This window comes from Diceros bicornis, chromosome 3 (genome assembly GCF_020826845.1).
Source record: "Diceros bicornis minor isolate mBicDic1 chromosome 3, mDicBic1.mat.cur, whole genome shotgun sequence".
In the NCBI taxonomy this organism is placed as follows: domain Eukaryota; kingdom Metazoa; phylum Chordata; class Mammalia; order Perissodactyla; family Rhinocerotidae; genus Diceros; species Diceros bicornis.
The window spans coordinates 15,196,219-15,216,874 of record NC_080742.1 but is presented as its reverse complement, the minus strand read 5'-3'; the positions used below and the strand labels follow the sequence as shown (position 1 = coordinate 15,216,874).

The window sequence follows — 20,656 nt, the reverse complement described above, 5'->3', positions numbered from 1 at the left end:
GATTTTTTTCAAAATTTAAAAAATTTTATGCCAGACCACACTGGAGTTTATTATTCTGCAGGAGTGCCTAGTATTACCTTCAGAAGTTAGAGATCAAGGTTAAGAAGTTTAATAACTTAATAACGAAGAAACTAAAAGTAGCTTCAGAACTAGACATATACAGACGTGTCACTTAATGGGGGGGATACATTCTGAGAGATACTTGTTAGGTGATTTTATCGTTGTGTGAACATCATAGAGTGCATTTACACATACCTAGATGGGATGACCTACTACACACCTAGGCTATATGGTACTAATCTTATGGGACCACCGTTGTATATGCAATCCATCATTGACCAAAACGTCATGTGGCACATGACTGTATACATGCTTTAACAGTATAAGTTTGATATTTTGTGGAAAGTTTCCACACATTTTTCTAATGATTAATGATTAAAACCAGTAAATAAAACTTTTCTGTAGATTAAGAGTTAGAAAAGTAGAGAGTGAAGCCCAATACACTGAGTTTAGTAGACAGTCTAATACCCTTTCGAACTCAAAGTGGGATTCCTAAGTGACTCAGAGAAGTCTCAGAGGGTCTGATGACTGCGAGAGAGTGCCAGTGAGCCTTGAGGCCTGAGGGCCAACAAGCCACCTGGTGTCCTCCATCTCTTGGATCCTTAAGTAGATTCCTTCGGATCCTTCCCTCCCAGCACGACCTACATTTTAAGGTCTAAGATTATATGTAAACCCAGAACAGCTACTGGATTGTGACTGCATTCAGGTGATCCACCTTCAGTGCTGGATTTTGGAGAATGATGGGGAACCATTAAATCCAGGAGTCAGAAGACACTTGCTTTATCAGTTTCACAGTTAGTCAATGTTGAGAGTGTTACATAGAGTCACTGCCTTGAGTGGAAGTCCAGCTCTCTGTTTCTTAACATGCTTTTTCTGGCTTCGTGTTCCCTCTCCACAGGGCACAGCAAGACCTTCACTGTTGCTCTTGAGAGTGCTGACTCATACGGGACGAAGGGCATTACTTTTCTCAACCTTGGTGAGTGCGAGAGAGATGCATCTCTCTGTTCTGACCCTTCCTTCCAGTACATGTTGTGCCTAAGCCTTCTATATCTCGTTTTCTTTTCTCTACACCCCATTTTCTCATGCCTCTTTGGGACTTGGATTGTGGTGACTATCACTGACCTTTTTAAAGCCTGATAGGAGAACGTTTTTTCTGGAAACAACCCTTCCGCAACTCCATCAGCCTTTTTGGTGGGGTGGACGCATCTCCCTTTTTAGAGAATCTACACTGTGAGCTTTCTTATGTTTGTAGTTTAGCAACCCTAAAAGCCATTTGTTAGTATAAAAATGATGACTGTGAAAAGATGTTCTCAAAAAGCCTATGAGAAATATACATCATGTTATCCCTTGATTCTAGAGAGGACAAGGCATTTGGGAAATTGTCCATCTCTGCTGCTAACTGCTAAAAGCCTCCAAGTCCCGTAAATGATTTATGGATCATCTTGAGTGAGTTGTTTTCTGCTGAGTAAATATGGTAAAGGGAACTTGAGTATTATTAAGGAAGTCTATGTGAAGCATATTAAGGGAGTCTATAAAGAAGAAAATAAAGAAGGGGTTTATTGTACCTCTCTACTGAAAGCTGCTTGTCTATGCTAATTGGGATGTGAGGCACAAACAGGTTAGCACAAGACTAAATAACAGAATGGTTGCTTGCCTACATATGGGAAGTGGCACAATATTTAAAAAAGAAAAGCTACTATCATGACAAAGGTTTAGGAAGGTGTGATGTGAGGGAACTGGGCAAAGTGAGAATTGAAGTGGTGAGAAAGTCCATGAAAAGATTTTTATTTTGAATGATACTATGGGTGGGGTGAAATATCTTATGCTAAGTGGGCCAGTATGTGGCACATTTTAACATGAGCTCTGAACCGGTGGGAAATTGCCTTAGAGAGGCCTGGTTCTACTGCTTCCTGTGGTAGGAGAGATAAATATAAGGTCTCCTGGGTCTGGGACTTGATTCTTATCAGCAATGCTATATTAGCATGCCATCTCAAGAGTGATGTGGGAAACTTTCCACTAAAAAAACTTAGCATTTTGTGAGGTCAGAGGTATCCTTCCTTTTTTTGCCCCTGGGAATGACTCCTAGAAAGGGCAGGCGTGATTTAATCTATGGTCTTCTGAGCGTGGGGAGGGCAGAAATACTAGAGCTTTGTAAAAATAGGCTTTCTTACGTAAGTCATCTTTCTTTCTTAAACACATTTTATTTTATAGGCACAAAATTGTACCCAAGATTAAAAGTGTTTGGGAGGTAATTTTTATGACAACAATGTTGCTGTTTTGGGTGATGTATTTTTGGTTGTTAATTGCATGCGGTTTCCCTGAACTGTCACCCTATTAAAGGGGCTTATATTGATTGAAATGTTAAAGAATGGAATTTTTTGGAAATTTTTCATGAACTCAAAGCACCTCTATATAAGAAAGTTATGTTTATAAATAAAAAACTACCATTTTTTAAAAATGCTATATGCTGTTTTACTGAAGTTATCTTGATCCTTACAACAATTCTGCTTGGTAATGTTATCCCCATTTTACAGATAGTGAAACTGAGGCTCAGAAAGGCTGAACTGTGTGCCCAGGCTTTGTTTAGTGTCTCTTATCAGGGGCACTATATTAGTTTCTTTTTGCTGCTGTAATAAATCACTACAAATTTAGGGCCTAAAACAACATAAGCATTCTCTTACTGTTCTGGAGGTCAGAATTCTAAAATGAGTCTTGAGGGGCTAAAATCAAGCTGTGGGCAGACATGGTTCCTTCTGGAGATTCCAAGGAAGAATGCGTTCTTTGCTCCCTCCAGCATCTAGAGGCTAGCATTTCTTGGCTTGTGACCACGTTACTCCAATCTCTTTCTTCATCATATATGTCTTCTCTTCTGTTGTCAGATCGCCCTCTTATAAAAACATCTGTGATTACATTATCCACCTGGATAATCCAGGATGCTCTCCCCATCTCAAGATCCTTAATCACATCTGCAAGGTCCCTATACCACTTAAGATGACATATTCCCAGGCTCTGGAAATTAGCATATGAACATCTTTGGAGGCCATCATTCAGCCTACCACAGGTACTATTGACATTTTTGGTGAGACAAAAATTCTTTGTGTGAAAGCGTCGTGCACATTGAGGGATTTAACATCCCTGGAGCCCACTCACCAAATGGCAGTAGGAATCCCACTTCCACCCCAAAGATTGTGACAACCCTCAAACACCAGATATTTTTCCAGATGCCTCCTCTCCTAGGAACATAGTACCAGCTGGTTAAGTGGTAGGGCTAGGAGTTAACCTAAGTCATTTGATGCCCAAACCCTTTCCACTGTGCCCTACTATATCACTATTCGTGTTTTTTTACTTAAGTGTTGCCATAATAATATTATTGCAACCATCTGTGCTAAGCACTTTAACATCATTTAATCCACGGTGACTGAAAGGACACTTATAAGTCAACTAGTTACAGTTTTACATCCTCTTTCCTTTGCACAGAATGCCTTTTATGCAAATGATTAGCATATATTTCTTTGCTTCTTAGGAAAGAAAGAGTGCAATTGGCTCACTTATAATCTAAGTGTTTCATCTGTATGAAATTCATTACTATTGTGTGAATTTCTATTTTTCTAAGATCCTAGAAAAATTATTGGTAAAGGCTACTTCCACTCTCCCATTCTCCAGAAACCTGTTTTTACACCTTGGCTCGATCTGTGTACAAATGTTCTTGGTACAAAAATATCTCGTGCAGGGACCGTGAATGTGTGAATCCTAGGCAGCTAGCTATGCAAGGAAATAAATGAGTACTTCACAAAGTGTCAGAGTGCCTGCAGAGATTGTTTGGATGACTGTCAGTTTCAAGGTTCTCTAAACAGAATGATGATGATAATAGTGATGGCAATGACTGCGATGATGACAGTGAGTGGGGGAACTAAATTTTAGTGCTTCCCCAAACTGCAAAAACTATGAGGGAAATTCCCATTATAAGATATTCCCAGCCTTTCAGATTAAGGAGTAATTCATGTTGCTTAATATTTTTTATTCTAATTTGCTCTCAGAGATCATTTAGATTCATATAAAGCCACAATTCACTTAGAAACAAAACTACAGATTAAGTTAAGATAACTATGGCTAAATGTCCGAAGAAAATTAGCCACAGATAGAAATAAATGAGATCTGGCTGTAAGATGAAATGTACTGGCGTCAGACAGCTTATGATTATATTAGTCAAAACTTTTGTGTTTTAAGACATTCAGGAGAGAGTAGGGATACTGTGAAGTTCTGGGCTTTGTCTGCACCTGTACGGCTCTTACCACATGTGGACGACTTAAATCTTTCTCTTCTACAGACTACTATGTGGCTGTTTACTTACCTGGTCATTTCCTTCATCTACTTAACATTCAACATCCAGACCTGATCTGCCACAGTCTGTTTCTGTCAGGTATGGTTGTACTTTTTCCCTCATGAGCATGGTCCGTTTGAGTTTGTTTTGACTTTAATATTTATGTTTGGGTGCGAGGGGGTTCCTTTATTTACTGATCTACATTTTTTTTTTTGCAGGAAACACTGAAGTGGTTGATATGCTACCTCACAGTCCTTTACAGTCACTGTCAGGGTCGCTGGTACTGGATTGGTGTTCTGGAAAGCTCTATCGGGCACTCCTCAACCAGTCATATTTACTACAGTTCCTGTGGAACACCCGGCTGGACTGTGAGAAGATGGCCGTGTTGCACTGCGTGCTTTCGTGTGGCCGAGACTCGCGGTTTCTGGAAGCCAAGGTGGGAATGTAGTTTTAGCTTAAAAACTGGCAAAAAGACAACACAAAATGTATATATTTAGTGGCTGAAATGAACAGAAGTTATTTCTATTTGGTAACAATTAATTGAGGTTTGTGGTCTCCATCCTGACTTGAACATATTCTTCTCTTGTGCTCTTTTTTTATTTTATGGCTCCTAACCAGACCTCGGACTGTGAGGGTGTGTCTGTTCTTTTGACTCCTTTCTTTTCCATATTGTGAATAAATGTTAGCTATATCAGTAATATTCCCAGGAAGTGCTCAGTAGCAAATAGTGAGTTTCTCAAATCTACCTTTTCTCCTGGTCAGTATTTGGTCTATATCATCCAAAGGACTAAAATGTGGTGGCATATATTTATTACATTTTAAATAAAGATAGCTTTACATTTATATTTTCATGGTATATTGTAGTTTATGAAGCACTTGCACACATTGTGTCACGTAATTTTACAGCTCTTCTCTGAAGTCAGAGAAACCTCCCTATTAGACTTGATTGGGACCAATGGGTCATTGGTTAATTGAAAAAAAGACGTCTTAAACATTTTATTTTAACCTAAGACATACAAATGTACATTCACCCATCTTGTGATATAGATTAAGGCCCTTTCTTTGTATATTAGCTAATTGGAGTTCAAAATCATTTTTCTTATACAAAACCGCTAGTAAGGTGTTGTCTCTGACTTCCTGGTACTTTCTTTTCCTTTTTTTTCCCCCTAAGGCGATCAATAATTTAAAGAACCTTTCAAAGCCACCTGTGTATATTGGGCAATGTTTTCTCAGTCTTTTATAGCTGTCTCACCTACACCTAGTTTTTTAGTAAGTATTTTAGAGACATGCCTTTGAGTCTGTCCAAAGCATCCAGTTTTTTTTTTTTTTTTTTTTTTTTTTTGGTGAGGAGGATTGGCCCTGAGCTAACATCTGTGCCAATATTCTTCTGTTTTGTATGTGGGACCCTGCCACAGCATGGCCTGATGAGCAGTGTGTAGATCCGTGCCTGGGATCCAAACCTGCGATCCCCAGGCCACGGAAGCAGAGCACGAGAACTTAACCACTACACAACCAGGCTGGCCCCCAAAGCATCTGGCTTTTGTTGACCCAGGAACACTTTTTTTTGCATCTGTATTTCACTTGTTTTTGTGATATATTATTAAATTACCTAATTGTGAAAATAAGTACAACTAGCATGAATAGGTTTGGAAGTAACAACAACTTACTAATAGGAGCAGAATGTGAGCCTGCTCTATGGCTAGGCAAGCCCTTGAGTATCCGTCAATTCTAAGGTGGGGAATGAGGCGGTGGTGGGGGAGGGGGGGCGCTGCATTCCTCCAGCAGGTGAGGATGGTTATGGAGATTGATTGAGAGGGTTGTTGATATAACAGAGATTATCCCTCCCTGGGGAGGACAGTACAGTGATGCTCACAAAGGTGAAATGGTGTGACAGTGTTTCCTCTAATGACTAAGCTGGAATTCAAACCCAGGTCTGCTGCCTCCCAGCTCGGTGGTTTGGTTTGTTTCCTCCTGTATCCCACGGCTCTTCAGCCTGGTGCTTTGCTATAATATGGCCTCCTCTAGCAAGAACAAATGAACATTGGGTGGAGGAAGGCTTATCTGGATCCCAGCCAAGGGCATTTATTAAAAAAATGTGTGAAAAGGACCTCATTTATAATGCTGTTTTGTCTACACAGTCTTGTGTCATGTATCTTGAAGATAGTGTAGAAGTGAGTGTATATTTAGGCAATTCCAAAATAGTTATAGAATGAAAAAGATTCACATATATTTTGTACTTCTTTGGTGGTGAGGGAAGGGTGCGGATTTAAATACTGACAAAATTGTCTACTTTTTTAAGATTATTCAATGGATTTCTGAGAACATCTCCTCCTGCCATTCATTTGACCTCATTCAGGAGTTTATAATTGGTAGGTGTTGCTGATGCTGCATGTTAAGTTGAATCCTTGACCTTTTTGCTTCAGGGAAAGCAGTAAATTGATAATGCCTCAATCTGTCAAGATGCTGGTTAGGGCCTTTTTTTTTTACTCTATTGCAATCAGCAGCTAATTAAATTTCATTCTCTTGTGGTTTTGTGAGAAGCTGTGGCTGTTGAGAGACTCATGAGAAAAAAAGATATGATCTTGGTTCTATAACCTTATTAGTGAATTTTTCAGTAAAATGTAACTTTCTTAGCTTAGTTTTATGTTGGCTGTTTCTCTGCAAAGTAGTATAATGTCATTTCAATAGATAAAGTGCTAAATAATTTTTTTTGAAATTATTTTCATAGTAAAAAGCAGAACCTGAACATCTTAATCAGTAGTAGATAGAACCATAATGGTTAGCTTTTTGAGGATGTTTTGGTGAATTACAGCGTCTACTGCCTTATTTACCTTATTAAATCATGTCTTTTTTTTTTTTTTCCTCTCAAAAATCTACTCAGCTTCTTCTTATTGGAGCATATATCCAGAGACAAGTAACATCGACAAACTTTTGCCATATTCCTCAGTGCTGACTTGGAATACAGTAAGTTAACACTTTGTATTCCTTATGTAATTAAATTGACTCACAGATGTGGGTCAGCTGTAGGACATTCCTGTCACAATAACTGAGGTTGTGATTTCATTTCTGTTTTGACTGATAAGGAACTGAGTTGAAGTTTTCTGGCAGAAAAATGATAGTGAATCCTTGCTGTTGGCCAAAGGTACTCATATAAAACAGTAGAACCGAAGGAGAAGGTACAGGATATGTTTTAGTCCTCCTACCACCAAGCAAAACTAGGCCTCTTTCATCTTCAAGTGGTATTTTTATTTCTTTAGTGACTAGAGTAGATTAAAATATTTCTTAGGTTTTTATAAATGAGAAACGGCTGGACCACTGCTGTTATTCTGAGCTGTTCTATTTATTTAGTAGATTAGCACCTTCATGACTCTTTTTCCCAGCCTTATAAAGAAAATCTGTAATAACTCAGGAGCTTCAAGATCAGTTCAGGTCAGTAATCTTAAGCAAAATCCTCTGTTCAGCCTTTTCTTCCTGTTGGTCTGGACTCCCTCCTTTTCAACTGGGAAGTGCTAAACTAGAACATTGTGCGTTTTCTCTTGAACATGGTGCAGTAAACTGAGCTGTGTTAGATCAGAAAGTGGAAACCATGTACAGGCTGCCCCTGGAAAAGGTTCTGCCTCTTCGTTCGTATTTAGATGTTAGAACTACGTGCCTAGTCCTGAGGCAGAGGCTTGTATCAAAAAGGCATTTAGAAAAATAAATTCAATTCAGGTAACACAGATATAGGAAAATATGTACTAGGATAAATTGTGACACTTCCCATTTTGTATTTATATTGTCTAAATACAGTCCTTAAAAAAGACATAGTAGGTGTGTTTAATTTCTAGATTTTTGGTATGCACAGTGGTAGTGTTTTCCTCAAGGCCCTTTCTTCTTGTCTTTTACTGTTGGAGTTATTAAACTCACATGCCTCACTGTAGAATTATCTGAGCTTGTTCCTTCTCCAGGCCCTCGCTTTTGTCTCTAAGAACCCTTGTGAATGTACGTGCAGTCTCTGTGGTAATGTGGCAGGAAGTTTGCAGGTTAGACCACGTGGAGTCAGGAAGTGCACGTCTCAGCTTCCTCCGCTCACCACCCAGTGCTCTGGGGTCCTGCCCCATGTGCAGTGTCTGGAAGGGAGGAGCAGTACCTCTAGGTCCCAGGGTTGTGTTGAAAGATGGAGCATGTGTTAATGGGGTGTCGTGTGAGAGTATCATCCTGACAGGCACCTTTTCACTTTTGCATTTCTCATGACTCTGTGGGGCAGCGAAGCTGTTGGGGACACACAGAGAGATGTCAGGAAGTCCTACGAGAAGTACAATATAAAAAACCCAAAGTGGTAACCGCCTATGTGCTGAGTCTATCTCAGGGCTTACCGCACTGCTTTAAAGCTCTTGCGGTTGGAGTAGGTTACCTTAAAGGTCTCTTCTAATCCTCAACTTCTAGGAGTCTGTGCTTAGCTTTAGTGATGATGTAAATCATTTACTTTTCCTGTCTTGAATCTGCAAATCCTCTTAATGCTACACCCCTAATAAACACTTGCCACAATAGAAAACGTGAATTTTGTACTTCTGTGTGGAGGCAGATTATTTCTGTAAATAACTGAATTGGATTTTTTAAGATACTAGAAAATATGGTGCTCTTACACATTGATAATCCCGAATTATGCTGTGCAAACAATTAGCCTGTTATTCCTATTTTAAGATGCTCTTCATAACTGAAAGCTGTAGTGAAATTTTACTGCTTTTTTGAAGTGTCTTCTGTTGCTGAGTGTAGTGATAAGTGACACACACAGTAGCCTTCTTATCACAGGCTTTTTACTGTCACAGTGGAGAACTCAGTTGCTTGAATGTTCTAGGAATTTATTTCTCCATTGCTGCAATGCCCTTTTTCACAGGAATATTGTATAGCAGTAAAATCCAGGATATTTAAGTTCTAAACAAATATCAGATTTTATTTCTACCTGACACCTTCTAAATTATTTTCTCATGTATTATTTACTTTTATTTAAATTTTTGTTTTAATGCTCACTCCTTAGCAGATTGTTATATTTGGATTTCCTGATATGAAGTGTATACCTTTCCCATTTGCCATGGTGATCGTGCTGCATCAGCTCTTTATGGGGATCTCTTATTTCTGAAATTATAGTGAGGGATGAGGTGCAGAAAAATTTTCCACTAAAGTCATACAAGAATCCCATTAATCTTGGTTTCTTCTAGTGAGGCAGGGCCAACTGTAATATATTTAAGCGAAAGAGAAGAAGAGGCAGGAAGGAGTACAAAAAAATAGAACGTGTCCCCCTTGTTAATACACTTGATGGTGCAAATGGAAATGTGTAAACAATACACTATTTGCTCTGTATTGCTTTGTAATAGTCTCCTCCTTTCCTTTAGAGACACTGTCAACTATTATAATCATAACTTCAAAGAGTATTTCCCTTCCCAAGGCAAGATAGGCTGTATTCACTGTTATTTATAAACCCCAAGTTTTATTTAAAGTAGAGGTTAGCTAACTGGAAGCTGCCCTCAGCTTCTGTCTGTGCAGAAAACACTTCCTGAAGGCTTGAGCTAGTGGTAGTTGATATGTTAAGCAGTTGTGTGTATGTTTTTCCCACCATAGGAAATTCCTGGAATAACCCTTGTGACGGAAGAGATCGCACTGCCTCTAATGAAGGTGAGTCCCTTACAGTAAGAGACAAAGGCACAGACGTGCATGGCTTCCTTGCTGGCCTCCACACTGGCCTGGAGTTAAACCTCGGCTGCCCCGAATATTGTGATGGTTCCAAAAGGGATTATAAACTGTCAGGGAGGATGGGGGTAAGGGGTACAGTTAGTTCTCTAGAAAATCCTTCCTAAGTGGTTGAGTAGTCACTGAGATGATACTACGGCGATTCTTAGGAATGCCTTTGAAGAGGGAAGTTTTCTAAAGATAGAGAGTTACAGGGCTCAATGTAAACCATATAGAACTAGTACTTTCTACTGCACCTCAAACCAGTCAGTACTGGAAGATTTCTTGTAAATTATCTGCAGAGGGCCTGGGAGCTGTTTTTCACTTCATTTGAGCTGTCCCCCCCCCCCCAAAACAAAAGACACACAGAGAATCTTGAAACCATTAAGTGACCTGGGCTGGGATTATCTTATTTCCTTCTGTTTCTAAGAACAGCTTTCTGTTTCTCAAGTGACCAGTGTTGGTGCTCAGTATAGAGACCTGCAGACCTCCTTCCTGCCCACTATGCGTGGCTGTTAGTGTCTTTCTGTAGTCCCGTGGTTTCTGAAGACACTCTGAGGACAATAGGGAGAATGGGGTGGGGGAGTGAGGAGAAGAGAGTGTGTATGTAGCTGCAAACTGGGGAGTATTTTAGCACCGTTGCCTTGAAGCTGTTTGCTGTTTTTGGCGTTGCCGCCTGTTCATTATAGACTGGTGTGTACTGGGAAATCGCAGCTTCTGGCAGCAGCAGCTCAGTGTGCTGCTGCTTTTTGTTTACATTAGATTCTTTGGATCCACAAAGGGCAGGCCAGGCCTGGGCAGCGGGAGGAAAGCTGTGGATGTTTGAGGTCTCATGATGCATGAAGAGGGGACTGATGAGAGAGGCTGACTGGATTGGGGTTCGTGGTTCTGGGTTTGGTCCTCAGAAGGGTGCTTTGAGGAGAGACTGACAAGCGATGTTTCTAGACGGGAGCGTGAGACCACTGTGACGCTCTACAGAGGTGGGAAGATGAAGGAAACAGAAAGGTTTGATTAACAGTTTAAAATGTTCTTTTTCAGAGCCTCTATCCTTTATTTTAGTGTTTCTGCTTCTACCACTCGTCCTGCCAAACCCATAGTGTGTTTAATGGACAAACAACAAACTAGTGAAGAAAAACTTAAAAAGAAAGAAATGTCAGGGCCGGCCCTGTGGCTTAGCGGTTAAGTGCGCGTGCTCCACTGCTGGTGGCCTCGGTTCGGATCCCGGGCGCGCACAGACACACCGCTTCTCCGGCCATGCTGAGGCCGCGTCCCACATACAGCAACTAGAAGGATGTGCAGCTATGACATACAACTATCTACTGGGGCTTTGGGGGGAAAAAAAGTAAATAAATAAAATCTTTAAAAAAAAAAAAAAGAAAGAAATGTCAACCACAGTTCTACAGTTCCTGTCCATATCACTGTCTTTCCCCCCCATTCCCTCTCGGTGTTTGTCGTAGGTATGCATATTTTACCCAACAGTAACGGCCATCTAGAGGTACTTGATCAAGATTACCAATTACAATATATCATAAGCATTTTTCATTGTTGCTACATAAACTTCATAATTATGATTTCTAATGATTCCATAGGATTTTACTGGGTTGCTGTGACTTAATTTACTTAATCATTCTTCTGTTTTGGGACATTTGATTTGTCCCCAGCTCTCATTTAAAAAGAAAAATTTGCTATTACAAATAATGTTGTAGCAATTATTTTTATACAGACAGTTTTTCTTTGGATTTATTCCCCTAAAGTTAAATGCCCGGGAATATTATGGGGTGAAAGGCTATGACAATTTTTATAGCCTTTGATTCTTATTGCCAAATTCATATTCAGAAAAAGTTGTGATGCTTTATACTGTTACAAGGGATTTATGGGTTTATCTGTTTTACTGTAACCTTATCACCATTCTGCATTTTCGTTTAAAAAATGAAGTGTAAAAGAGTGAAGAGAAGATTCCCTTAAACTTTTACCCTTTGGCTTATTCTAGGAATACGATTTGGCTTTGCTGAAGAACAGAGTAGCTTTTGTTTGCGCTGTCTGGCTTTTTTTTTTTTTCTGTTTGTGTGTAAGTGTGTGTAAAACGACGTTTTTTTATATTGTGCATGTTTTTTTTCTCCTTTGAGGTTCACTTTGCCTTCTCCTCCCATTTTTCTCCTCTCTCCTAATTCTCTTTTGTATTTGGCCCTGCAGATGTTTGTTTCCTGTTACCCACTCCCAAACATGCCTGGGAGCTCTTTGGCGACTCCTCTTGTATCCATATGCCAGTAGGAAGGGTTACATAGGACAGGTTTGAGCTGTAGATCTCTTCACGGTCCTCTCCACACAGACACGGTTCCTCAGGGAAGGCAGAGGTGTACCACTGGGCTCAGGAGAAGACGGCACAGGAGTTGGTTTGCCCAGTTCCTGTACTTCCCACCCCAATCACTCAGCATGGGAGACTCTAATCAGTACCTTGCAGTTCACCGGACACCTGGCCCTGATAATCTCTCCTTTGTTTCTCCATCTCTGCTTGCATAATACCCCTCACTATAAGCTGCTGCCATTGACCTACTTCTTCTACTCCAAGTCCCAGCTTAATTATATTGCGTAGGACCTGGTTGCAGCAGCACATCCCACCCTCTGCACCTCCCTCTCCAGCCCCAGTTATGTGGCTGTACTGTCATGCTTACCTGGTAGGAGCTGGCTCTAAGCACCTACGACCTGAAGCACAAGTTACCTTTTGAATGCATGCTTGCTACCAGACTTCCCACAAGCTCCAAGGGACCCCTGTTATTCTGACAACACTTGCTTCCATTCTCCTTGTTAGAGGAGATGGTTTGTAAAATGGTTTCCAAAAGAAGTTTTAAAACTTAAACAAGAGGTATATTGAAACAAGGTCCTTGCCTTAAAAGGAATGTCATCAAGAGTGACTTTCCTAAGAATGATTTGATCCCTTCTCAAAACGTGGTCTTCTCTAGGGAGGTGGCGACTTTTGTACAAGGTTAAAAATTACCCTTGATTTTATAGTTAGAAGAGAGACTATTAAAACTGTCCAACCACAGGAAGCATGTAAGGATTTAGAAAAAATAGAAACAATAACTTACTTGAATATAAAGATAAAAGTTGAATGAATGTGCTACAAATGGTGAAGTGGAGTTTTTTTAATCAAAGTATTTTTTAAGCCAGACATCTTTAGTTTCGTTTTATAAAATAAGGAAGCCTTTTATTTAATTGTTTATTTAGGGATTATTAACTACTTGATGCAGAGACTAAGAAGGCCAGAAAGACTAAAAGCCCCTTCCCACTTATGGCCACTTGAAAGTGAGGATGTTACTGCCACTGTCTGTCAGGGGTCTGAATGCCCCTGAGCAATTGGGAAAAGCAGAGTTGACACCTGGGCGGCTCTCCATTCAGAGACGTGTTTGTTTAATTATGCTTCTTCACTTAAAAAATGTTTAAAAAAATATTGTTTTAATTGGGCAGAGCTATAATTAATTGCTTAGTGAAACACAAAAGACACTTGTTTCCAATACAGACAACCACCATCACTTAAATAAAAGGTTAGAGACCCAGAGTATCAACTCAACCACAATGTAATAGCTTACAATTTTAAAAAATTAGAATTGTTGCCTTGACAACAATGTAGCATTACCAGAAATGACAGTTGGTTATGTGGGAAATATTAATTGATTTTCCAAAGTTCAGTTTGTACGTATGTTATATGGTGATATAACTAGACATATGTATTTGGTCTTCATCCATGGTTCCTGGCACAGGGCTCCTAGAAACCTTGTAATTTCCTAAGTGATAAGAGCTGTAGGGACATCTTTTGTTCTAATATTTAGTGTTTGTTCCCAGTTCCTGAAATAGCTCCAGAGTACAGAGGTGAAAAGAATGTCTTTTGTTATTCATAACAAGCTCCTTTCAACCACACCTGAGTTTATGTTAATGAGGTGACTTTTGGAAAGCACCTAAGGATTGGGGCTGGTTGCCAGGAGAACCAACTATGTGATTAAAGGGTTGGAACTTTCAGCCCCCTCCCCCACCAGGGGGGAGTGGCTGGAGATTAAGTTCAGTCACCAATGGCCAATGATTTAATCAATCATGCCTGTGTAATGGAGCCTCCTTAAAGAACCCTAACTGAAGGGGTTTGAAGAGCTTCTGGCTTGGTTGAACACGTGGAGGTGCAAGGAGGGTGGTGTGCCTGGAGAGGGCATGGGAGCTCCAAGCTCCTTCCTGCATGCTTGCCCTACGCATCTCTTCCATCTGGTTGCTCCTGAGTTGTATCCTTTTATAATAATCCAGTATATAACTGTTTTCCTGAGTTCTGTGAACCACTGTAACAAATTATGAAACTCCAGGAGGGGATCCTGGGAACCTCCAGTTTATAGGCGGTCAGTCAGAGGCAGAGGTGACAACCCAGACTTGTGATTGGCATCTGAAGAGGGAGGTGGTCTTGTAGGACTGAGCCTCTGATGTGTGGGATCTGATGGTATTTCCAGGTAGATGGTGCCAGAACTGAGTTAAATTGTAGGACACCTACTTGGTGCCAGAGAGTTGATGGATATGGGGGGAAAAAACCCACACACTTGGTGACCAGAACTGAAGTATTCTGTGAGTAGACTGTTGTAGAGAAAAAACAAGAGTTTTTCTTATACAACATATTTTCTGAGACAGTGAGTTATGGCAAGTTCAATTAACACTGTAAAACATAATGTTATGGTGCTACAAAGAAACATTACTTGTTAGAAGCAGAGCACCAGGCTGGTAAATTCATTCCTGTCATATCTGTAGAAATGGAGGTGACTTCAGTTTGCTTCCCAGATGGTGAAATTGAGGAACAGACCCAGGATCAAGGATTCCTGTTTTTGTTTCTCTCCTACCAGCCACTAGGCTGTGCTGCTCATCTTCATTGTTTTGGTTGGAGCTGTTTAATTCTTAAGGCAGAGAAGAGGGAAATATCTTAGATTGGCTTTCTCAGGGTGTATGCTGCTTGTGAGATGGAAGAATTTAGAGCCATATTTAGTGATTACATTTTTTAAAAATCCATCTCATTAAAAATGGCTGAGAGAACTACCCAGCTGGGCAAAGAAGAGAGATTTTTTTTACTAGATCTTGGGAAGGAGGAGGAAGTCCATTTATAAATAAGAGAAGTTGCGCTTGCAAAAAGCAGTCCCCTGAGCAGGAAGCCTCAGGAGTCCCAGTCGCTGGTCCTGTGGATGGATGGTCCTGTTTAGAGCATCTTGGCGTGGTAGGTGCCTTGCTGGCTTTATGGACATACAGACGTTTCTATTGTATTCTGTCTGTGCCAGAGATAGTAGGTCACTTTGTCTGGGCTGCAAGTAAAAGCTGTCACTGTATCCACTAAAGAGCCAAATTGGATGGATGCTTTAGCTCTGCTAGTTGAGCCCTGGCATCGAGAGTGAAGGTTCTCTCCGCATGGCTGCCTCTTCTGTAGGAAGATGCTGGTTAATCAGCAGAGGTAGGACCAAAGCCAGAGCGCCTTTTAGAAACGAAAGGCAGATGTTTTTTTCCTGGTGGTAATTTACAGATGAGCCAGCACCACAGGGCTTTTTTTTAAAAATCAACTGGCAATTCAAATCATAAATGAGAAACAGTCCCTTCATGTAACTCTTTGGTCCTTTTGTTCAATTAATAGTTGTGATGAGCTGCATTTGGTAATTATTTCATGTCATGCTACAGAGACAAAGAGAGATTATTTCTCAAGAAGAGACTTGGAATAATTTTCCTTCTTTCAAAATCCAAATTTAAAACTCCCCCTTGTGTGGGAAAATACTTCTGGATCATTCCTTGAGGATCTGATGGCTTCTAACACTGGAGTCTCCCAGAAGTAGCTGAATTCGTGGGTATTTTTCTTATAAAGCATTTTTGTGCATTTTAAAGTTTTATGAGTTCCTTTCAAGTGGCTGGCGATGCGCTTCTTGGGCTGCTGTGGCTTTCATTTTTTGTCAGGGCTGTTGTCGTCACAAATGCGGGGCTTAATACTCGCCAGGTCCCTCAGTGCCAGCTGACTGGTGGGAGTGGTTTTCTGTGCTGCCAGGTCGGCTGTGAGGATGTGATGTGCAGCTTCCTCCCCCGCTCCCCCCCTACTACGTTACCACAGCTAAAATTTTATCTGGTAGCTTCTTTTATTCTCTGGTTTAATGAGCATGCTGGTGTTAATGTGGTATTTGTGATCCTTCACAGATTGGCCCTAACCTCCTCTTTAACCCTGTCTCCTATTAGTTAACAACACAACCACAAGTCTTCAGACAGCCTTTAAACCAGAGGCGTCGATTGAGGGAAATATTTGAGGTGGGAGGAAGACGGGATTCCTGGACATGTTCAAGCAGTGTTCTTGCCCTTGCTGAACATTAGGATCACCTGGGGAACTTCTAAAACTCTGGAGGCTCAGGTCACACCCCAAACCAGTTAGAATTCCAGGGGATCGGCCCTGGTGGTTGCTGTGGTGGGGAGTCCCACGCCAGAGACAGGTGTCTTCACCATGGGGATGAAGTGCTGCTGGTTGTTTTCTCTAATGCTCTGCCTCCATCTAAACCCGGAATCCACATTCTGGTCTCTCAGTCTTTGCTCATTCCCTGAGAGCCCCACATGGAACGTCCTTTCCCATCCTTCACTCACTCAAGTCCATTTTCATCCTCTGGGTCATGTCTATTTCCCAGGCTTCCAAATAGATCTTCCAATTTACAGTGATCTCCATGAATTTTCATAACTTAAAAAATTACATCACTTACCTAGTAGATACCATGCAGTGACATATGCTACTAACTGTTTTTCTCTGGACTCTCTTAATATCTCTGTTATTACATCTAGCCCACTGACCTCCTTGAAAGACCTACAAGTTTACATTAAAATATTTCTGGGACTTTTGGCTAACAGTGTTACTTATTTAAGTTGTTGTTGTTGGTTTTTCTTTTTTGGCTGAGGAAGATTCACCATGAGCTAACATCTGTGCTAGTCTTCCTCTATGTTGTATGTGGGTCACCACCACAGCATGCCGCCAATGAGTGGTGTGGGCCCGTGCTCAGGAACCGAATTGGCTAACCTGGGCTGCAGAAGTAGAACATGCCAAACTTAACCACTATGCCACCGGGCCGGCCCCCATGGTAGTGTTTTTTTAAAACCCAAATCCTTTTCCTTCTAACTCAGTGGTTTTGAAGTATTTTTGGCCATGGATTCATTTGAAAATCTGGTGCAAGCTGTAAACCTTCTCCCAGAAAAGTGCTCATACAAACACACACTCCATTTTACATACAATCAGTAGGGTTCATGTGCCCCTCTGTAGCCTGTCCATGGACCTGTTTTATCTGTTCGTTCTCAGCTGAGAAAAGGGTGTGAGGAGAGGGACTTTCTAATGGGGGAGCAAGGAGAGGAAGGTAGTTTGGGAGAAATGTTTTCCTAGGAGCCACAGTGTGAGTGTGTAAGTGGGGTCTTCTGACAGGAGGCTGGCATTTGGCCTGAGGGGAAGAGGCCCTCTGACAGGTAGAAGGTTGCCAGCCATCCTCCCACCCGTATCTTGTCCTGGGCAAGGGAGGGTGCACCGTGCGGTGGGACTCCTCTGGTGAAGTGGGCAGAGCTAATAGCTTAATTGACCACTAGATGTCACCACAGCACCGATTAGTTTTCTGGCTTTTGGCGCTAGTGTGCCTGAACCCAGAGGTAGAATAGCAAGAAAGCCATAGTGACTTCCTTTCAGGGACTTAATACTGCCCAATGTCGGCAGGATTTGCTTTCATTATTATTGTTTTTTCAATACAAGGAAGACCAAAGGGTGGATACAGGTACATTCATTATAAATAAATGGAAAGAGAAAGAAAAGTGAGCGAGGTAGGTCAAGTGGGAATTGTGACCAGACTCCAGTGTTCGATTTCTTCTAGAAATGACACTTTTCTTTTGGAAATAGTTTTTCCTGTTTCTGTGAGAAGTGATGTTGGGTGGGTGGGCCTTTCAGGCTTCTGAAACAGCAAGTTAATGTTACTTAACTCACTTTACTGAGACTCCAAAATCCATTTTGAACCAGTTGTGGCTCTCCTTTCGGTAAGAATTTGGATAATGTGCTATTGTTGAACATAACAGCATTTTTCATGGTTGAGGGGTATTTTATTTAAGTTCTCTCTTTTTCTTACAATGCAGTCAAATCTGTTACTGCAGTAGATGTTAGCTCACTTTGTTTTATGGCCACGGGTTGCACCCTTGACTCCAGTCAGATCTTTTATAAATGCATATGTTTTGGCAAGAAAGTGTGTGGCATAAATTTATCTTCATTGATTTAAAGGCAAAATTTTTGTCAGTATATCCTTCAACATTAAAAAATTTATTGCTATTGCATTTTATTTAAAAATGAACATAACATACATTCTTTTTTAATTTTTATTGAAGAATAATTGACATACAATATCCTATTAGTCTCAGGTGTACATCATAGTTATTTGATATTTATATATATTATGAAATGATCCCCACGATGTCTAATTACCATCTGTCACCATATAAAGTTATAATATTATTGACTATATTCCCTATGCTGTACATTATATCCCCATGACTTATTTGTTTTATAACTGGAAGTTTGTACCCCTTAATTCCCATCACCTATTTTGCCCACCCCCCCAACTGCTCCCCACTCTGGTATCTACTTATTTGTTTCCTATATCTATGAGTCTGGTTCTGTTTTGTGTGTTCGTTTGTTTTGTTTTTTAGATTCCACGTATAAGTGAAATCATAAGGTCTTTATCTTTGTCTGACTCATTTTGCTTAGCATAATGGCGTTGAGTTCCATCCGTGTTGTCAAAAATGGCAAGATTTCATTCTTTTTTATGGCTGAATAATATTCCATTGTATAATACCACATCTTCTCTATCTATTCATCTATTGATGGACACTTAGGTTGCTTCCATGTCTTGGCTATTGTGAATAATGCCGCAATGAACATGGGAGTACGTATATCTATTCGAATTAGTGTTTTTGTTTTCTTCAGATAAATACCCAGAAGTGGAATTTCTGGATCACATAGTAGTTCTATTTTTTATTTTTTGAGGAATCTCGATACTGTTTTCCATAGTGGCTGCACCAGTTTACATTCCCACCAACAGTGCACAAGAGTTCCCTTTTCTCCACATCCTCACCAACACTTGTTATTTTTGTCTTTTTGATAATAGCAAAAGATTATTCACACCTCAAATATGTCAAAGACTTAGAACACTGACTAATTCTGTTTTGCAGTATTTGACAACTGAATGTGAAACTAGTTGCCTTCACCTGTCTGATTCTTAGGTTTTGAAAAAAATCCTTTGGAAGTAAATAAGCTTAGTGGGAAAGGAAGCCTATTTCACGTGGTCCAAATCTTATGAACATTGTCTGACTGAACATGGTGTTGTTGACAGGCCCTAAATCAGAAAAAAATGGGTCTCTGGGGAGGAAATGGCCTGATGTGTTTAATATAAGCATCCCCACTTAGCCTTAACCTAGGGCAGTCATACCAGTTTTGGAAAGTGAGCTGTGGCTCTTTCTGTGCAAAAGCAGGTAGAAAGAGAAGTGGGAGAGGCAGGACTCTTTAAGTCTCTATTTTAGAATTCCTATTGGGATGAGAATGCCGTTTTTCATGGGAGGTATTCACTCGGAAGGGCTGCTGTACGAGAGCTGAGGAGATAAGGTGCGCCCAGCGTGCAGCAAGGCTTGTGTGGTCTTTGCTGGGTAGTTGGGGCCACAGGGCCTGCTTCTCAAGCTCATGGATGTTTTTGTGTCCTACAGGTGCATAGCTTTAAGGGCTACTGGGAAAAACTGAACTCCAACCTGGAATACGTTAAGTACTCCGAGCCACACTTACTCTATAACAACAGCGTGGTCAGGAGAGAGTGGCACAACCTGATCTCGGAAGAGGTATGTGTGGGTTCATGAGGACAAAGCAAGAAGCAAAATCATAGTGTGTTAGATCCGGGTGATGCCTTAAGTCCTAGGCTGGCTGACGTTGCAGCCCGCTCTGCAGCTGTCAGGCTCTGTTATGTTGTTGCTACTGGTCTCCCAATAGGCTGAGGTGCTTCTCTGATCCCTATTCTCTTGAGGAGGAAACTCAAGTGCAAAGAGGTTAAGGGACACACACAACATGTTCATAGTAGAAGTAGGATTAACTTCCAGGTCTCAGATGTGTTCTGGCATTACTTGTATAGTCAAAAATTGATTTAAAAAAAATCCAGGTGTTCCCAAATTAGTGGTTGCTAGGGGTTAGGGATGGTGGAAAGAAGAGTGGATGTGACTGACTGTAAAGGGGTAGCACGTGGGGGATCTCTGGGCTGATGGGACAGTTCTGTATCTTGATTGTGGTGGTACATTGTGGTACATGAATCTATGCATGTGATAAAATGACACAGAACGGTACACTCATGGTACCAATGTCAGTTTCCTGGCTTTGATATAGTCCTATAGTTATTTCTATAAGGTGTAAACATTGAGGGAGACTGAGTGAAGAGTACATGAGATCTCTCTGTAGCATTGTTGTGTATAGTGTGGTTTTGCTGTATATAATATATAGTTGACTTGCAACTTCCTGTAAATCTATAGTAGTTTCAG

The 20,656-nt window shown here is 40.7% G+C and overlaps 1 protein-coding gene across 5 annotated transcripts in view; it reads left to right on the top strand.

Annotated features, from left to right (window-relative positions):
- GSAP (gamma-secretase activating protein) overlaps positions 1–20,656 on the top strand; it is an 80,034-nt gene that overhangs the window by 41,087 nt on the left and 18,291 nt on the right. For all 5 annotated transcript variants that reach the window (XM_058524032.1, XM_058524023.1, XM_058524041.1 and 2 more), the window contains 7 exons: positions 959–1,036; positions 4,388–4,480; positions 4,600–4,817; positions 6,681–6,750; positions 7,263–7,345; positions 9,980–10,033; positions 19,841–19,969. In XM_058524032.1, coding sequence (XP_058380015.1) covers positions 959–1,036; positions 4,388–4,480; positions 4,600–4,817; positions 6,681–6,750; positions 7,263–7,345; positions 9,980–10,033; positions 19,841–19,969 — 725 coding nt within the window. The remainder of the gene's footprint in view (positions 1–958; positions 1,037–4,387; positions 4,481–4,599; positions 4,818–6,680; positions 6,751–7,262; positions 7,346–9,979; positions 10,034–19,840; positions 19,970–20,656) is intronic.